At 34.5% G+C, this 20,049-nt stretch overlaps 2 protein-coding genes and 1 long non-coding RNA gene across 4 annotated transcripts; 1 reads left to right on the top strand and 2 right to left on the bottom strand.

The window, feature by feature from the left end:
* Positions 1–1,240: 1,240 nt before the first annotated feature.
* LOC117132104 lies at positions 1,241–5,971 on the bottom strand. The gene is made up of 2 exons (XR_004455601.1): positions 5,744–5,971; positions 1,241–5,648 (listed from the first exon to the last, which is right to left on the bottom strand). It is a non-coding gene; the product is annotated as an uncharacterized LOC117132104 (long non-coding RNA).
* On the top strand, positions 5,645–13,224 carry LOC103852732 (protein DETOXIFICATION 54). The gene is made up of 2 exons (XM_033285659.1): positions 5,645–9,125; positions 9,417–13,224. Exons 1-2 carry the CDS (start codon positions 8,157–8,159, stop codon positions 9,975–9,977), a joined length of 1,530 nt encoding a protein of 509 aa, XP_033141550.1. The 5' UTR covers positions 5,645–8,156; the 3' UTR covers positions 9,978–13,224.
* On the bottom strand, positions 10,623–19,602 carry LOC103852731 (polyadenylate-binding protein, cytoplasmic and nuclear). 2 transcript variants are annotated; one of them, XM_033285657.1, is made up of 21 exons: positions 19,000–19,602; positions 18,892–18,929; positions 14,128–14,248; positions 13,907–13,965; positions 13,717–13,834; positions 13,550–13,638; positions 13,448–13,471; positions 13,294–13,357; positions 13,090–13,148; positions 12,892–13,009; positions 12,707–12,793; positions 12,443–12,513; positions 12,243–12,360; positions 12,042–12,127; positions 11,907–11,930; positions 11,744–11,819; positions 11,522–11,598; positions 11,327–11,444; positions 11,122–11,195; positions 10,989–11,021; positions 10,623–10,888 (listed from the first exon to the last, which is right to left on the bottom strand). In XM_033285657.1, the coding sequence occupies exons 1-21, from the start codon at positions 19,162–19,164 to the stop codon at positions 10,777–10,779; spliced, it is 1,731 nt and encodes a 576-aa protein (XP_033141548.1). In that variant the 5' UTR covers positions 19,165–19,602; the 3' UTR covers positions 10,623–10,776. The 2 variants fall into 2 exon arrangements, with proteins under 2 accessions (XP_033141548.1, XP_033141549.1); XM_033285658.1 differs by having other exon boundaries at positions 19,012–19,594.
* Positions 19,603–20,049: the final 447 nt, after the last annotated feature.

The raw sequence follows: 20,049 nt of genomic DNA, 5'->3' as shown, positions 1-20,049 counted from the left end.
CTGATAATACAATCTGCATTTCACAACACTCACACTACCAATTTTTATTTGCCGTCTCCCTATCCAAGATTCTTCCCTAAAATATATAGTCAATTATTACTTCTGGAATGCACCTTATTTTATAAATTATATCGTTGTTGAAACTTTTTTTTGGTGGTTGAAACTTATATATGAAAGCAATGACATTTTAATTTGCTGTTTGATTGATTAGAGAAATATAATAATTACAGGCATCTCAATATAATTGTGGAATTTTAACCCCTTCGAATTGGCCACAAGGCATCTCTCTCTCTCGTTATGACCAGCGCCAGCTAACCTATTATAGGGCACTTGAGCAAATTTCTATTTTGATAAAAATATATACTTTTAAGAGTTATTCTTGGGTTCACCCCTAGGGTGAACCTCTAGGTTCACCAACCAATAGAAGTTTATTATTTCAAATTTGATATATTTTAAAAAAAGAAACAAAATATTCTCAAATTATATTATGTTTTTAAAATAAAAAAGTAAAAAAAGATAATAGTTACAAAAAAAGAATTAAAAAAAAATATATTTTTAACGTTGTCAACAAAACACTAAACCCTAAATCATAATCCCTAAACCCTAAATCCTAAACCCTTGGGTAAACCGTAAACCCTTGGGTAAACCGTAAACCTTAAACCCTTGGGTAAACCCTAAACCCTTGGGTAAACTCTAAACCCTTGGGTAATCTTAAACTCTAAATAAAAAACACTAAAACCCTAAACCGTTGAATGTTTTAGTATATAATGATTTTGATTTAGAGTTTAGGATTTATCTTAGAGTTAAGGGTTTATCCAAGGGTTTAGGATTTAGGATTAAGGGTTTAGGGATTAGGATTTAGGGTTTAGGGTTTAATGTTATGCTGACGACGTGAAATATTTTTTTTGTAATTACTACTTTTAAAAAGATAATATAATTTGACAATATTTTGTTTCCTTTTTTAAAAGATATCGAATATAAAATTAAACAATTTTATTGGTTGGTGAACCTAGAGATTCACTCTAGGGGGTGGACCTAAGAATAAGTCCAATTTTAATTCGAGAGAACTATTAGACCATATGATATTTTTAAGAAGTTTGATCAAAATATACATTTTTAATTCGAGGGAACTATTAAAGATCATATGATATTTAGTGACAAAACTAGTAACAATAAATGGAAATAAATTTATGTTAACCTATATATTTTTTATTATTATGAATTTTAATTTTTTAAAAATAATAATCGAGCTTTTAAATATTATTAGTATCGGAGTGGTCACATTCACTGTCTAAGCCGGCCCGGCTTATGACGTACGAGACACTGACGATATAATATATGTTGAATTCTGAAGACACATGCTTTCGTCAGGGTGTTTTCTTTTAATTAACTCTATATACTTTAGTCGACAAGCCGAAACGTAAATAAATGCCTATAAAGCCAGAAAACATATTAATTAAGTGTTAGTGATGTTTTAAGAAGCATATTGATCATGTCGTATTATCGGACCTGTCAGTTGTCACTACTGGGTTTATAGGTAGCCGTACGTGCATATTCAAGTCTTTGTTAACATATAAATATAACCATTAACACCAAATTAGTTGGTGTTGTCTTGTGATGACTAGTGACTTATAGACCATTTTTATGGGGAATTTTTGAGTGAGTGTTTCATTAATCAAAAAGAAGAAATATTAAAAAGTAGTAGAGAAGGAGAGAACAATTTTTTAAATGAGAAAATATAAAACTTATGAGAAGTTATAGAAAAATTTATCCTTTTATTACTGACATATTTTAAGAGAATTTATAATTTAATCCTATCCAAATTATTATAACATACTGCTAAATTTACGAAAGAGATTTTCATTAGTTTTTCAACAATGAAAATGTTTTTATTAAGCATATTTCTGTAGTGTTGTGTTGCAGATTTTATTCAAAAATTTAATGCAACATAAGTTTGATGTTAAATAAAAAATTTGATTAGACGAATAAGCAAGATCCTTTATTAATATATTGGAACTATTTTATCAATTATTTTAAAATTGTGCTAACATAACTAAAAAGTTATACAATTTTTTTGGAAACAAATATTGATAACGATAGTTTCTTTAATAATATGATATTTTGACTAAAACCTTAAATTATTAATTGGATACACACCATTATTTTAGTAGGAAAACAATAACATTTGAAAGTAAGTGATTGTCTTCTAGCAGTTGAATCAAGATGGTATATATATATTTCTAAAACAGGATGGTGAAAATTTTGATCAATATATATGTCTGAACCATAGCCTGAATCCCACTAGCTATAGATCTCCATTGTTAGATTTTCATTTTCCCATTGTAGATGCTTTAAGCAGCAAAAACAGATGTATGAATTTATTCGCTTGCAAACCTTGGACGATGGATTCTATAATTTTTTGCACTTAATCATTCATATTCACCCTAATAACAGAATTAGTTTTATTTCCTTCTTACTCTATATACTGAGTATCACACATTTATATAATTGATTTTGTTTTTATAAATTAATTGAAGGAAAATTATTTTTGTCTTTTTTGAAATCATAGATTCGTTTTTGAAAACCAACATCTCGTAAAATGAGAAAATGTTTTAGTCAGACATTTTTATGGTAACCCAACTTGTGACATTGATATAAATTGTGTTTTTTTCAAAAAAAGACATTGATATAAATTATTACTAATATTAATATTAAAATAAACTTAGTATTTAGAATAAATCATATTAATATCATTAATTAGATTAAAAAATGACTGTTGACAAATAGAATTAAATCAATGTTATTTTTTGGTAATATAATTTATGATTTTAATATGATATAAATACTTAATTTATTTTAAATTTAATATTAATAATAATTTCTATCAGTGTCACAAATTGGGTTACCAAAAATGTCTAACTAAAATAACTTTTCTCATTTTACAAGACATTAGTTTTCAAAAAAAATTTTATGATTTCAGAAAAGACATAAGTAGTTTTTCTTCAATTAATTTATAAAAAAAATCCATTACATAAATGTTTGATACTCATTATATAGAGTAAGAATGGAAGAAAATTAAATTATGTTATTAGGCTGAATATGAATGATTAGGTGCAAAAAATGTAGAATCCATCGTCCAAGGTTCCAAGCGAATAAATTCATTCATAGTTAACACCCATTGTTTTTTTTATGTTTGAACACACTATATTTTTTCACTTTGGTATTTATAGCAGTTTTGTATGAATCGAATGTTAGTTTTGCATGTTGAAATATCTTAAATATGGTAGTTGTTTAAGGAAGTAGAGGTTGGAAAGGTTGCATCCCTCTTAAACAATTTTCAAGATATTTCTATATATTTTGTGTTAAAAAAAGATATCTCTATATTTTTCAAAAACAAAATGGTGTTAATGTTATTTCTATTGTATTTAAATATGTTATTTTTCTATATAATAGAGAGATGTTACAAATAATTTAACTATAGATCTTTTTTTTCCAACAATTAGAGATCTTTAGTATTCAGTTTTATACTTTTCACACCAAACAAGACAATTTTCACAATTCCATTATTATCCTCTATCACTAATAGACGTGAAGAAAAAATGAGTCTTATTTGTTAGAGCAGCATTATTGGGATTTTTAAAAGGGAGTTTCTTTAAAAAAAACAATGTGTGAACTCCACTAAACCATAAAAACCAGTTCCCAAAGTCATGAATTAAGGACCGATTGTGGTGGTTTTTTGTACTGTTTGCGGGTCCACCGACATGTGGCAGCCAGCGATTGGTGCGTTATTTATTTTTTTTAATCAGACAAAATTTTTTTTAAGAAACCCTTAAGTGGGTTTCAGGGATAATGCTGCTCTTACTCCCTCCGTTCCACAGAAATAGATTTTTTAGTATTTTCACACATATTAAAAAACACATTAAACTACTATAATAAATGTATCGTTTCTGTAATTTTCAATTCTCAATAACTTTGAACCAATAGTAATTTAATAAAGTCAATTAATTTTTGTTTACAATTTTTTCATAAAAAACACAAAAAAATACATCTGTGTGAAAAAAATAAATTTTCTAAAAAATATATCACTAAGGAACGGAAGGAGTAATTAAAAAGCATAATATAAAGGGTAAATAAAGTCAATGCTACTATATTTTTTCTAATTTTCTGCAAAACGTCATGTAAAGTGGAACTAAAAACAGTTTCAAAACGTCATATATATAAAAGCGGAGGGAGTAAGTTTTTTTATCTGCCTCTAACTACATATTATTCTTAGTCTTTCATAAGCTATTTATAATTTTGTAATTATATTATGCATTAGAATACCTTTTGGCTACATACTCATGCAATTGTATGACCGTTGATTTGCATGATATAAAGCTGATTGTCTCACCCATGATTTTAACCTTGTACCGTGCGGGTAGAGCGTTTCTCATTCACCCAATTTAGTCTTCAATCATGGCATAACCAGGTTGTAAATTACATGAGAGCATGCTGCATCTATATTCATCGCAGTTGACAATGTCTTGTTGATGGTTATGATTTTATATGAAATCATAACACAGACATAAACTAACATTAAATTCATGGTGATACGTTTTCTGTTATATTACTTCAATGAAATTAATAATTAATGCTAGCTTAAATGTTTTCAAATATAGTAGTAAAATAGCGTTAAATATGTAACGTAGATTTGTTAATATTATTAATTTATTTAATAGGTAACATTTCATCATCCTATCTTTCTGTTTTTGTTTTATATTGTTTACAAGTGTAGTACATATAAAAGTTTGAGTGTGATCCTTATCAAAGATAGCACAAAAACCCAACAACTAAAACACAATGGAAATTGCAATATTATTTTAATTAGTATGCTAAATTTAAAATAATATCTTATAAACAATAAAAAATAAAATAAAATTCACCTATAAAAGAGGATAGTAATATAATATTAATAATCATGGCAATGCAATTGGTTTCTCATACCTTTCACCCCTTAGTTCACTCAGGCACCCCATCATTTTTGGTTTTCTTTATTCTCTACCGGCACAAGATCAACATAAAAACAGCAGATATCAATATTTGTTTTCTTAGTACATTGTCCATTATTTTGTCCGACTCTATTTTTACTTTAATAGCATTTATAGTATCTAATCTACTACACCATATTGCATCTATTAGCATATTTTCTTGCTGTTCATTTGAGTAAATTATCTCCTTAGATGGTACAAGTATTATAATCTTTGACGTTTAAATACATGCATGGCTTTCTCTATACACGAATTTTCAAAATTGTATTTCAATTTCAACCAACAAAAAAATACTATGATGCAAGGGAAATGATTAAAATGAATGGTCAGATGAGACCATTAAACTAAGACAACAAAGGAATATCTAAACCTGTAATTATATTTTGAAGGCTCATTTTTTTCTTAAAGTACGTTCATATTATGTATATGTTTTTTGGTATTAATTTGGAGGTACTCCAGACCTATGGAAAAATCCAGACTAAACAGAAGGAATAGCTCACGGCTAGATTCTCTCTTCATGTATTTAATATAACGGGCCTAAAGCAAAGATTCATATATATGTGAGTGTCGAGAACAATGTGACTAAGTTTTGTGTGACTAAGTTTTGCGTAAAAATCAAACCTTCTTTTTTGCCAAGGTAACACTCTTAGGCTCTTGTAACCCTAAACTTTCATTTTATGATATTCACAGTTTAGCAAAAAAAAAAAAAATCAAACCTGAAACATGTTGGCGTTCTAAACTCGTTCATTTATCACCGAATTTTTCTTGAGTTCACCAGCCAATAATAGTTTACCACTTCATATTCAGTTTTTGAAAAAAGAAACAAAATAATAATAATAATTTTCCAAGTCATATTATATTTTCAAAATAAAAATACTAATAGCTGCCAAAAGAAAGGAAATATTTTTAACAATGTTAACTCGACAACAAAATACTTAACCCTAAATCTTAAACCTTTGGGTAAACTTTAAATTTTTAAGTAAACTCTAAACCCTTGGGTAAAACCCTGAAGATTTGGGTAAATTTTAAACTTTTGGGTAAATTCTAAACCCTAGGGTTTAGGATCTAGGGTTTAGAGTTTTGCTGACAACATTTAGGGCGTTTAGTGTTTAGAATTTACCTAATGGTTTAGCATTTATCCAAGAGTTTAAAGTTTAATGTTTATGTTTTAGAGTTTAGTGTTTTGCTGACGGCGTTAATATTTTTTTTTTAATTCGTTTTTTTTTGCAGTTACTACTATTTTTTATTTATTATATTTAAGAATAATAATATACTTAAATTCTTATTATTGTGTTTCCTTTTAAAAAAAAAACTGAATATGAGATGACAAACTATTAATGGTTGGTGAACCTATGTTCACTTTAAAGAATGAACCCAAGAAAACATCTTTACCACCCGACCATAAGGTCCCATGCATATTTTGTATATGTTTTTTAATTTTCAATGTTATTTTAAAATTTTAATAATAATATGCAACGGAAAAAGGTCAGTATTCACTCAATGTTTATTTGAGAATTTGTTTCTGTAAATTAATACTAGCAAATTCAGGAAATATATACGCCAAAATCAAATGCAGGTTAGGCTCTAGAAAACCTTAAATTAGTTTATTTAAATAGATTTCCAAATAATGTATCACTCAGTTCATCTCATAAATATATATACTAGATGATTTTCCCGTGCTCATGTACGAATATAATATTTATAAAATAAATATATAATAAAAATAAATTAATAGTCTATTTTCATTTTTAGATCATTTGTTTTTTTTCTCAGTCCCTCCAACTTTTAAAGTTTATCATCTAGAACTGCTGCTCTTTCTTCTATCTTTATGCTTGTTGTTGGCTTAAGTGCTTCATGTTGCTATCTTTATAAAACGTTGTTTCACTGTATGATCCATTGATCATAGATTGTATCCGTTCTTTTAATTTTAATTAAAAATCATTTTAAAGAAATTCAATCATTTTATAATTTATATTAATAATATTATGCTGTTTTAATAGACATGTGATTTTGGATACATAGCATCTAGCCGGTTTGGTTGTCACTTGGATATATTAAATTGCATCAATTTCTTCGAATTCAACCATTATATTTTTTCTAAATATATTAAAAATTATTTGTTATTTACATTTAAATTGGATTTCTCTTACATATGTAAATATATTTTATTACAATTATGGTATAATATAATATATATTATTTTGAAAATCAAATTGGAAAATTAAACAAAAATGTTAATTGATTCAAAATTACACAAATGAATATGAAGATAATATTTTGAAATCTCATGCATATAGTTTACAAATGAAATAAATTGTAACAATTTGTTCATATTTTATATTTATTTGTTAATGTGTTTTTTAGTTAGATCTTTGATTTTGGATATAAAATTTTTGATTGGTCCAATTACTAATTTTGTGGGTATATATAGTGACATATATTTTTCAAATTGAAGTATAGTTATTTTAATTCCTGTTAAGCCAAATTGAATTTGATTTTATTTATCGGATTAGTTTAGTTTTTCATCTTTGATACTAATAATATTTTTGGATTTTTTAGATTAATTAATATATGTTGATTTTCCAAAATATATTAAAAATAAAACAGTGATAAGTATAAAAATAACATATAAAATTTTGAAAGCGTTAATTTACAATAATAAAAATAATTTATCAATTTTAAGTAATTTTATATCTTAGATTTTTAAGTAATTAAAAAACTGACTTTTCAAATAATATTATATATATATATAATTCTTGTAAGAAAAAGAGACTTATGATATTTGGGACAAAAAAATGATATATTACTATTAAGTGTATAATAATCGAATCAATCATCAAAAACTATATAATATAATTGGCCAGACAGTTTTTCATTTAACTAAAAATTGTTTAAAAATGTCAAAGCATATTAGAATAGACAAATCTTAAATGTTTTTAAAATGATGATATTTTTCTTGGAACTCTTTCTCCTCTATTTATTGCAGTTTTCCTCCTTTCACTTTCAGGAGACAAACGAACTGATCATTATTTCATCCGTTTTTCTTCTCTTTCCCTTACCTTTCTAGCTTTTCTGTTTCAGCTTAAAGCTCGCAACACTATCAGAGTTCTGTTTCACAGTTTCAGAACAATGGAGGAGCAAAACCAACCAGACGATTTCTCTTCCCATAAACATCCAACTTTTCCTCAAGTCATAGAGGAGCTAAAAGAGCTCTGGGCTATGGTTTTACCGATCACAGCAATGAACTGTCTAGTCTACGTACGCGCCGTCGTCTCCGTCCTCTTCCTCGGCCGTCTCGGTAGCCTCGAGCTAGCCGGAGGAGCTCTCTCAATCGGTTTCACCAACATCACAGGCTACTCAGTCCTCGTAGGACTCGCCTCGGGACTCGAGCCAGTATGCAGCCAAGCCTTTGGTAGCAAAAACTGGGAGCTCCTCTCGCTCTCTCTCCACCGTATGGTCATGATCCTCTTGTTCGCCTCCGTGCCCATCGGCCTGTTATGGATCAACCTCGGGCCCATCATGCTATTCTTGGGCCAAGACCCGGAGATAACCGCTACGGCCGCAGAGTACTGCCTCTACGCGCTTCCTGATCTTTTGACTAATACTCTGCTTCAGCCGTTACGGGTTTATCTAAGGTCACAGCGGGTGACGAAACCGATGATGTGGTGCACGTTAGCTGCTGTGACGTTCCACGTGCCGTTGAACTACTGGCTTGTGATGGTGAAGCGATGGGGTGTTCCTGGTGTGGCTACTGCTTCAGTTGTGACGAATTTAATTATGGTTATGCTTCTTGTGGGTTATGTTTCACTAAGTGGGAAGATGCAAAAGAGTCAGGGTGTTAGTGGGTCTATGGTGGCTACGGTGGCGGCTCAGTCCTCGGTTGTGGAGTTGGTTGGTGGGTTGGGACCGTTGATGAGAGTGGCGGTTCCGAGTTGTTTGGGGATATGTTTGGAGTGGTGGTGGTATGAGATTGTGATTGTGATGGGTGGTTATTTGGAGAATCCTAAGCTTGCTGTGGCTGCTACTGGGATTTTGATTCAGACAACAAGTCTTATGTATACTGTTCCTATGGCTTTAGCTGGATGCGTGTCTGCTCGGGTACGTGTTTGTCTTTATCACTCCACTGTGAAAAAATATTGCATCACCTTCCATTAATAGGTGACACCCTGACACGTGATTGGACAGAAACATACATAAAAATAAAATAAATGATTGAAAAGAAAGAAGTCAAGTATGGTCTATTTATTTGTTGCCAATCTCATGATACGCTTTAACCTCATCGAAACCCACTTGTCCTTCTCTGTTTCCTTTGAACGTGACAAAAGGTTGAGTTCAATAACCAACTTGTAAGATTTGATTTCTTTTGGTGTTTCCTTAATATTCTCACAGGTTGGAAACGAGCTAGGTGCAGGTAGACCATACAAGGCGAGACTAGCGGCAAACGTGGCTCTAGCTTGCGCATTTGTTATAGGAGCATCCAATGTGGCTTGGACCGTGGTTCTAAAAGAGCGTTGGGCAGGACTTTTCACTGGCTACGAGCCACTCAAGGTGCTGGTTGCTTCGGTTATGCCAATTGTTGGGCTTTGCGAGCTAGGGAACTGCCCTCAAACTACGGGTTGCGGGATTCTAAGAGGGACAGGCCGGCCAACGGTTGGGGCACATGTGAATCTTGGGTCGTTTTATTTTGTTGGGACGCCTGTTGCTGTTGGACTAGCGTTTTGGTTGAAGGTTGGGTTTAGTGGATTGTGGTTTGGGTTGCTTTCGGCCCAGGCGGCTTGTGCAGTTTCAATATTGTATGCAGTTTTGGCAAGGACAGATTGGGAAGGAGAAGCAATGAGGGCTATGAGGATGACGAGTTTGGAGATGAGGAAAGTTGGAAAGGACGAAGAATCATCGTCGTTGTTGGATGATCGCAATAGGAGTGATGAGAAGTTGGGTGTTGTCTTGTAATAAATCGGATCAGTTGTGGGGTAAAGCAAAGACTTTAGAGACTTATTGTTGTTTTCGACTTGTTTATCTTTTGTGTGTGTTTTAAGTGCATTTGCTAATTGGAATCTTTCCTGGAAATTTAATCATTTTTAAAACGTTGAATTCTGATTAATAATACTGTTTTTAAAAGGAATTTTGGATATGGCATTTTGCCAGAAATGGTGAAAAGGAGAATATAATTAAAGCTTGAATGAAACATTTTTGGTCATTTTTAGCCAAAAAAAAACATTTTTTGGTCATACTAAGCCAAACACCATTGGATGCATGCATATAGTCCTTTATCTTACTTTTAGTGATAAAAACATTTATGTAAATATTAGTTGTGTAATTATGGATTAACAAATGATGATGAGAAATGATACCATGATTCAAAGCCTGGCACATATAAAGTTGTTCCCAAAAACTTTGGGACATACCATTGTCAATGTCATATTAGCCCAATACAAATGACTTCTTTTGTCGGATACATCAAGTCTCGACTGTGAATTTAGGAAACAATAAACACATCAAGTCTCGACTGTGAATTTAGGAAACAATAAACATGTCAGCAACAAGAAATTCAGATTAGAAGCCTAGTGTTATCACCTATTTGTTTGTTTGTACAAAGGCTTTGAAATTGCAGTCTTTGCTAACAAAAGGATATGACTTGTGTTTGGAGGCACTGAGAAATCTTACATCACAGAAAATATTTTAAGAAAATATAAAAGGTTGGATTGTATCACAAGTAATAGACACCAAAGAACTTCATCTTCTTCTTCGATCAGTCTTTGTCAGAGAAGGTAATCTTCTTACCGCAGAAGACTGCCTCCTCTTTCCTCAGCTCTGATTTGCTCGGCAAACCAAAGCCTTCTCGTCGAAGCTTGTCTTCATACCTGGAATAATATCAAAAACCATTGTCATATATACCCAAAAACTTCACAAATGTGGTTTTGATAATAAAAAGCAAAAAAGGTAAATAGTTAAATCTCTTACCAAAGCTTCTCCGCAAGGTCTGCAAGGTTGCACCTAATTAACAAAAGTTGATAACGTTAATCTTCTGGTTATGGCATAAAAACTATAGCATTAACTTTAGAGAAACAAATTTCCATATGGAGAATCGCTTTACTTGGGTCGGAAAAGGTATGGAGCTTTCTCGGCCACCTTGACATAAATAGCACAACCACTCTTCTCTTGCACAGCCTATAGTATAAAAGATTTAATCACTTTAATCGCAGCATGCATTCTTCTCTCGTATATTTTTCATCTATGTATAAACTACTCCCCAAATGACTACTTCAATACTTTTCATCATTACTATAAACGACTCTCACCTTCTTCGCTTCCTCAGCAGAAGCAAACTCAACAAAGCCACAGCCCAGAGACTCACCCCAGTCATCTACTATAAGTCGAACACGAACAACTTCTCCAACACATTTGAAGATATTGATGCTGTAAAATAAAGGATAAAATATCAACTATCAAAAACTTGCTCCAAGAATAAAGACGAAATTAAAGGTGCTACTTACATATTTGACATGCTACAATTTTCTTTTTTCATAGAGACTGTGGCAAAAAAGACCGTCGTTTTCATCAAGTTAACATCCTGAGTTTAACAGCCAAGTGTGTTAGCACAACTCTATAGAGAAAAGGAGTATTTGATGTGCATAATAACAAAAAGAAGAATCATCCCAGAGACGGTCATCTTTTGACTTTATGGTTCTTCTGAGCCTGACATATTTAAGATGTACCTCAACAAAATCGGGAGTTTCTGCTACTGCATGTTCTTCTATCAGAAGGCTTTCTCGTTGTAGGTAGTCTTCATACCTGGAATATCAAAAACCCTTGTGATCTACACCAAAAACTTACCCCATTGATAACAGACTCAAGATGCAAAACAGTTAAATCTCTTACCAAACCTTGTGATCTACGCAATGCCTAATTAAAAAAAAAATTGCGTTAGTCTGCTTTAATGGTACCAAAACTGTAACAATAAGTTGCAACCAGTGTTACATAAACAAATCTCCATAACATGGAATACCAATTTACCTGGATAGTATAGTGTATGTAGCTTCCTCGACAAAATCAAGAAAAATATCTCTATCGTACAAATATTCGCCGTTCTTTTCGAGCGCCTACAAAAGAAAAAAAAATAATTAGGAATCCGACTTGTATAATTCTCATCATAAGTTTACTCTAGTTTTCAATGACTACTAAAATAATTTTCATCATTACTAAAAAAACTCTCACCTTCTCTGCTTCGTTAGCAGAAGCAAACTCAACAAAGCCAAGCCTTACATGCTTGATCTTGGGGTTTACAATAAGTCGAACATGAACAACTTGGCCAACATCTTTGAAAAAATTGATGCTGTAAAAATGGAGGATAAAAAATATCAGTCATGAAAAAGATTTCACGAGAACAAAAATGGTAGTTTAAGGTGGTAACTTACATATCTGATATTTTAGTTTGTCCAGAGAAATGGGTAATACAGATCGTCTTATTTCTTACAGTGGCAACTGCCTGCATATAACAGGCAAAGTGTATCAGCACGACTCTCAGGAAAAAAAAAAGACTTAAATTGCATATATAACAATAAAAAGCAGAGCCTCATCTAACGATTAATCCAAAAGTAAGAGATCTTTCGACTTTGTGTGCAACAATTGTTTATTAAAGGCTAAGCGTGACATATTTTGAGGGTAATAAGAAGAGGTACCTCAGAAAAATTGGGACTTTCATCACGTCTTTTCATCAAAAAGATCTTATGATCGTGCAAATATTCACCATTCTTATTTTCCAGTGCCTGCGGTATAAAAGATTTAATCAGCTATGGTACTTTCAAGTAACTACGTTTATACTTTTAACACTTGTTTCATAATTACTAGAAAAAAAACTGATCACCTTCTTAGCTTGGTTAGCAGAAGCAAACTCAACAAAGCCATAACCCACATGCTTACCCTCGTGGTTTACAATAAGTCGAACACTGACAACATCTCCAACATCTTCCAAGAAATTGATGCTGTAAAAGTGGATGGTAAAAATTCAGTCACGGAAAACTTGGGTCAGAGAAGGAAAGTGGAAACTTAAGGTGCTACGTACATATGTAATATTTTAGTTGTTTGCGGAGAGAGATTGGCAATAAAGAGAACGGTAGCTTCCTGAATTTAACAGGCAAGTGCGTTAGCAAGACTCTTAAGGAGAAAATGACTTAAAATTGCACAACAACAAAAAGTAGCAAAATAAGATGTATATTCGACTTGTGTCCAACAGTGGTGATATTATGAAGATACTAAGAAGAGGTACCTCCGAAAACTTGGGATTTTCTTGTATCCTAAGGCTTTCCTGCTGAAGATAGTCTTCTTGGTACCTGGAATACATCAAAGAACATTTGTGGATATCTCCAAAAAAGCTGCACCCAATGTGCTCGTCTAAAGAGGCAAATAGTAAAATCACTTACCAAACCTTGTGATCTATGCAATACCTAATTAAGAGAAACAATAGTGTTAATCACCAGTAATGGCATCAAAACTCTAGAAATCATAAATATTAATGAATATACTTGGGTGGAAGGCATAGAGCTCCCTTATGAGCCACATCCAGGAAAATCTTGCGTTTGTGCAAATATTCGTTCTTCTTCTTTTCCAGTGCCTAGAGCATATAAAGATTCAAATAACTATATGTATCATAAGTAAACACTAGTTCATCAGTAATATGAACTAGTCTCACCTTCTTTGCTTGGTTAGCAGAAGCAAATTCAACAAAGCCTTCGCCCACACACTTTCCCTTGTGGGTAGCTTGAAGTAGAACACGAACAACTTGTCCAACATCATTGAAGAAACGGATGCTGACGGATGAAATATATATATACACATCAGTATGAGAAACTCAACTAGTTCAAGTGAAGGGTGCTACTTACATATCTCTTATTTTAGTTTGGGGAGGGAGATGAGCAACAAAGAGCGTCTTTTTAAGTTCCTGAATTTAAAAGCAAGATGTGTTAGCATAAAAAAGTGGTAAAGGCCTTCTTCAATTGCATACAAGAAGAGGTCTCCTGTTAGCAATTGGAACAAGATTTTGAGATGACAAGAAGATGCTTAATTGAATTAAAATATACAACAAACATTAGAATATACTTACGGCAGCTTCCTCAGGACCTTCATCAAGTCCTTCCACTGAGATTAAATTAGCCTCATTCTCCAACAACTCGACCCTTCCTTTGATCTCATCAAAAAATCCTATCGCTGTCTCCTTCTCCTCCCTAATATTGAGGTATGAGTTGAACATATATTATTGACAAGAGTAATGCTCTGTTTTATACAGTAGAGATGATACAAGTAAGGTAAGGCTATATACTGGCTTAATGAGAGAATATATTAAGCGTAATGATAGGAGTGGGTATCAAGACTTTCCATAGTCCCATACGCCCCCTCAAGACGGACGAGGGGTAGCGAGTCCGATCTTGATACAGAGCGAAGCAAAGCGGGGTCGTGGGAGAGGTTTGGTGAGGGCATCAGCAAGCTGATCAGTTGTGTGGATATGTGAGACTCGTATATTGGAAGCTTGGACATGATTACGAACAAAGTGATAGTCAAGGGCGAGGTGCTTCATCCGGGAATGAAACATTGGATTTGCACAGAGATATGTAGCTCCTTTGTTGTCACAGTAGATTGCAGGTGGTGTAGTAGTTGAAATGCCGAGTTCAGCGAGGAGCGACTTGATCCAGATGACTTCAGCAGTGGTGTTGGCAACAGAGCGGTATTCAGCTTCAGTGGAAGAACGAGCTACTCCTGATTGTTTCTTAGAGGACCAAGCAATAGGATGAGTTCCAATGTAGACAATGTAGGCACCAGTAGACATGTAGTCATCTTTATCTCCAGCCCAGTCAGCGTCGGTATAGGCATGGAGAGAAGGAGTGTTGTTGCTGGAGAAGAAGAGACCATGTGACGAAGTTCCAGCAAGATAACGGAGGATCCGCTTGACTGCAGTCCAGTGGTCTGTCGTGGGATGATGCATGTACTGCGAGAGCTTATTGACCGCATAGGATATGTCCGGCCGAGTCAATGACAGGTACTGTAAGCTTCCTACAGTAGCACGATATTCAGTGGGATCAGCAAGTGGGGTTCCTGAGTGCAGCGTGAGAGGTGTAGTAGAGCACATTGGTGTTGTTGCAGGTGAAGCATCAGTCATCTTGGTCTTGTGTAGGATATCTGCAATATAGCGATGTTGATTAATCAGTAACCCTTTATTAGTACGTAAAACTTCAATGCCAAGAAAGTAAGAGAGAAGGCCTAGGTCCTTGAGAGAGAAGCGGCGGGAGAGAGACTCGATGAAGGTGTTCACAATGGAGTCATTGTTTCCAGTGATGATAATATCATCGACGTAAACAAGTAGATAGATGAAAGTGCCATTTTTGTTGTAGATGAAGAGACTGGCATCTGCGAGGGAGTTAGTGAACCCGGAGTGGAGTAGGAACGTTCTCAACTCATTATACCAAGCTCGGGGAGCTTGCTTGAGTCCATATATTGCCTTGTGAAGTTTACAAACAGCTTGTGGGTGTGCTGTATCTTTGAACCCCGGTGGTTGTGCCATGAAAACTTCTTCATCTAATTGGCCTTGGAGAAATGCATTGTTTACATCTAGTTGACGCAGCTGCCAATTGCGAGAAACAGAGACACTCAATACCAGACGAATGGTGGCAGGTTTGATGACAGGACTGAAGGTTTCTTGGAAGTCAACACCAGGTCGTTGATGAAATCCTTTGGCAACCAGACGCGCTTTGAAACGATCTATAGAGCCATCAGGATTCCGTTTGATAGTGAAGACCCACTTACATCCTACAATATTAGCTGCAGCAGCCGCATCAGTGAGATCCCATGTTCTGTTTCGAGCTAGTGCTTCAAGTTCTTCATACATAGCCTTTCGCCAACGTGGATCCTTGAGAGCTTCAGCCACACTTGTGGGTATTTTATCTGAGAGGGGAACCACGGCTGCAGTAAGATTGAGCTTCTGAGGCGGCTTCCTGACACGATTGCTTGTACGCTTGGGTGGCTGAGGTGACACTGTTGCTTGTTCCTCAGGAATGATCTCAGTTGGCATTGGTGCAGGTACAACAGCAGGAGGAGGAGGCACAGCTTGAGATGTAGGTGCGGTTGGTGGTGAAGCTGTTGCAGGCTGATTACTTGCAGATGGTCCTTGTTCAGTCACGGGAGGTGTAGGTGATGAGGACGATACCGGAGTCTGTGAGGGCAGTGTTGTGACTGTAACAGAATCTGCAGGAGTGTCTAAAAATTCATGAGTGGAAGAGTTATCAGATGTTAGTGGGGATGTAATAGCAAATGGAAACACATATTCATGAAAGACTACATGACGTGAAGTATAAATCCTAGATGTTGTGCGATCCAAGCAAAAGTATGCACTTTGGGTTGGAGAATAACCAAGAAAAACACAAGGAGTAGACCTAGGATCTAATTTGTTCTGCGCATAAGGCTTAAGCCAAGGAAAACATAGACACCCAAATATTTTAAGTTTCTGATAATTTGGTGAACTGCCAAATAAACATTCATATGGGGTTTTAAGCGACAGAGTGGGAGTAGGCATTCTATTAATCAGATAGACAGCAGTAGCAAGAGCATAGGTCCAGTAGGACTTAGGCATCGAAGCATGACTCAATAAAGCTAAACCAGTCTCGACTATATGTCGATGGCGTCGCTCAGCAATGCCATTATGCTCAGGCGTATGCGGCGGAGTGGTGAAGTGTGAGATACCATTACTAGATAAGAAGCTGGCTAGTGCGATATACTCACCTCCATTATCCGTATACAATGTTCGCAGCGTGGATTGAAATTGTTTTTCAACCAATGCTTTAAACTTAACAAAGACATCATAGACATGAGACTTTTGTTTTAGTGGATATAACCACATGTACCTAGTATAGTGATCAACAAATAACACATAGTATTTGAAACCATCTATAGAAAGGATTGGAGAGGTCCACACATCCGAAAAGACAACATGGAGAGGATGAGTAGAGACAAGAGTTGAGTTTTTGAAAGGTAACTTATGCATTTTATTGATAGAACAAGCAGAACATGGCTTGTCTGAAAAAGTTTTAGACGTAATAGGTAAATCAAATTTAGAGATAATAGTTTGTAAAATAGATAAAGCAGGATGGCCCAAACGGGAATGCCAATCCAAAAAGGAGGTCTTAGTAGCCGAAGCAAAAGCTAAAGAAGGTGGGGAAGACGTGCGTAGATGGGGCCATTCATAGGTGCCGTTCTTAGGTTTGCCTTCCAACCGAAGAACCCCCGTGTTCAGATCGCGCACCTGGAAGTAAGTGGGAGTAAATGTGACAGAAACACCATTAGTATAACATAGTTGAAAGACAGAGAGTAAGTTTTTATCAAGAGATGGAACGTAAAGAACATTGTCAAGAAAGAAAGGACGAGTAAAGGAAGGGGTTGATAAAGAACCAGTATGTGTGATTTGTAAACCTGAGCCATCACCAAGTAAGACATCATCGCCACCAGTATATGGTGAGTGAAGAGCCAGGTTCGCAAGATCTGATGTCATATGGTGGGAGGCACCGGAGTCAAGAAGCCAGGTAGAGGAATCACCAGCAGACATCAGTGCTTGGTTCGCTTGGGGACGCCAGTGCTGTGGCTGTTGTTGCCATGGTCTGGTGTTGTTGGATTGTGACCACGGTGGTGCAGTAGCAGAGACCGGACCAGCAGAGCCACGAACGATGCGGTACTCTGGACAGTACTTGGCACTATGGCCATGAAGCCCACACGCTTGACAACGACCCTGATAAGGGCGTGAGCCTCGGTTGTTGTTGTACGGTGAGGATCCCGTATAGTTGTTGTTGCGTGTGGTGTTGTTGTTGTTGTTTGGCTTCCAGTTCTGGCGAGGGCGAGTATCAGTTGCATTCGCTGTAATTGGACCACTCGATGGAGTTTCAGAACAGAGGATCATGGCTTCTCGATTGAGTAGGCGTTCATGGAGCTCAGCAAAAGAGATTGAATTGTCACGACCGTTGATAGCATCAATCTCTGGCTTGTAGTCGTCACTTAAACCGGCTAGTATCTGTTCAGTGAGATCTTCTGGATCCAGAGGCTTGCCAAGCAAGCCAAGTTCATCGGCCTTTGATTTGATGACACGTAGGTACTCACTGATGGTTTTGGTACCCTTGGAGCATTGCTTGATCTGAAATTTGAGCTGTCGGATATGACCTCTGGTGGGGTTTCCATACGTAGATGCAAGGATGTTCCACACATCAGCTGTCGTTATGGCGCTCGAGACAACTGGTTGAACCGGAAGAGAGATGGCTCCAATGATAGCGCTATAGAGAAGTCGATCTTGACGTCTCCACGGAGCCAGATCTGGATTGGGAGAGTCGTCGCCATCTACAACGATCGTGGCTGGAGGAGCCGGTGTTTCAAGGAACTGGTGGAGTTCGTGGCCTTCAAGGAGAGCCCTGATTTGTCGGCTCCACATGATGTAATTGAGATGCGTGAGTTTCGTTATGTTGGACATATTGATCGAGATCAACGTTGTCGAAGGATTGTCAGTATTGTAGACAATCGTGTTCTCTGCAGAGGAATGAGTGTTATCTCCCGACATATTGTTAACAAAGAGAAGCAGAGGAAGAAAAAGATGGAGCGTAGAGGAAGAGAAGAGAAGACGAGAGAAAAAAAAAAAAAAAAGAAAGGAAAAAATATTTGATCGTTATTGCTCTGATACCATATTGAGGTATGAGTTGAACATATATTATTGACAAGAGTAATGCTCTGTTTTATACAGTAGAGATGATACAAGTAAGGTAAGGCTATATACTGGCTTAATGAGAGAATATATTAAGCGTAATGATAGGAGTGGGTATCAAGACTTTCCATAGTCCCATACCTAATTCCCTTCAGAATAGGTTCGGTCTCCACTGTCACCTGGCCATAATAAAAACCAAGATGCTTAACTGAAGAACATAAAGCATAAATACAAAATATTCAAACTTACAGAAAATTGTACCGAATTAGCCTCATCAGACAACAACTCAACCCTTGCTTCGGTCTCCTTCTCCTCAAATTTTTCTTTATGTTTCTTCAGAACCAGTTCGGTTCCAAAACCATCTTCCGGCTTTCGCTTACCCAATAAATTAGCTTTCTGGCTACAACTGGCCATGGAGAAGATGTAATACAGTGAGGGTTTATTTACCGGGAAGAGTTGAGAGCAGAAATTAGTTTTAAATAACCCTAGGGAGAGCTTTATTTATAAAACAACATATCTTGTTTGGGCTGGGCTTTTATTGGTTGGGCTTTTTGTATTTTGTTCTCTAGCCGACATTATCTTAAGTAGTTTTAGTTATAAAAAGCTTAAGTAAATTTTGTTTGAATATGAGGTTCGGAGTCGAAACTGAATAAAGATCTTGCGCGGAATAAACATTATATATATATAAATTATTTTATATATTATATGTTTATAACATATTATGAAATAATAAATATATATTGAATAATTAAAAAGTCATTATCTACTACTTATATAATTAAATTGGTGCAAACATATAAATAAATTATATAAATCGAAAAATATATTTTCTATTTGATATGATATATAATTAAATTTAAATGATAGTAACATATATATATGGTATATTTTAATATTAATATTTATTAGATGATGCTTTTTGCTTTTTTTTATCATTTGTATCTGTTATAGCAAAAAGTCTAAATTAGTGATAACAAAATTTTCATTGTGGGATTAATGATTTAAGTAATTTATAATATTTTAAAAAATTAAGTTGTCAATATTTTTCAAATTTTTTATCAAAAAAATGTTCAAAGTAAATTTCAAAATTAAGATATTTATATATATTTTTATATGGCATATAGTTTAATTTAAAATGATACATATATTTATATATCTTTTATTTTTGATACTTATTAAATGAGACTTTCAACTTATATTATTTTTTAATTATTTGTACCATGTCATAACAAAAGTTTTAAATCATAGATCACAAAATTTGAATTTGAAACTTTTAACAGTTTTAGTAATTTATACTCG

Source organism: Brassica rapa, chromosome A02 (genome assembly GCF_000309985.2).
Source record: "Brassica rapa cultivar Chiifu-401-42 chromosome A02, CAAS_Brap_v3.01, whole genome shotgun sequence".
In the NCBI taxonomy this organism is placed as follows: Eukaryota; Viridiplantae; Streptophyta; class Magnoliopsida; order Brassicales; family Brassicaceae; genus Brassica; species Brassica rapa.
This window is presented reverse-complemented; position numbering and strand designations above follow the sequence as displayed.

Coding starts and splice junctions, on each gene's coding strand:
- LOC103852731 (XM_033285657.1), bottom strand. CDS start 19,164: ATGGCCAGTTGTAGCCAGAAAGCTAATTTATTGGGTAAGCGAAAGCCG. Junction 13,149..13,293: donor AAAATCCCAAGTTTTCGGAG/GTACCTCTTCTT, acceptor TGTTAAATTCAG/GAAGCTACCGTTCTCTTTAT. Junction 10,889..10,988: donor GACCTTGCGGAGAAGCTTTG/GTAAGAGATTTA, acceptor ATATTATTCCAG/GTATGAAGACAAGCTTCGAC.
- LOC103852732 (XM_033285659.1), top strand. CDS start 8,157: ATGGAGGAGCAAAACCAACCAGACGATTTCTCTTCCCATAAACATCCA. Junction 9,126..9,416: donor CTGGATGCGTGTCTGCTCGG/GTACGTGTTTGT, acceptor ATATTCTCACAG/GTTGGAAACGAGCTAGGTGC.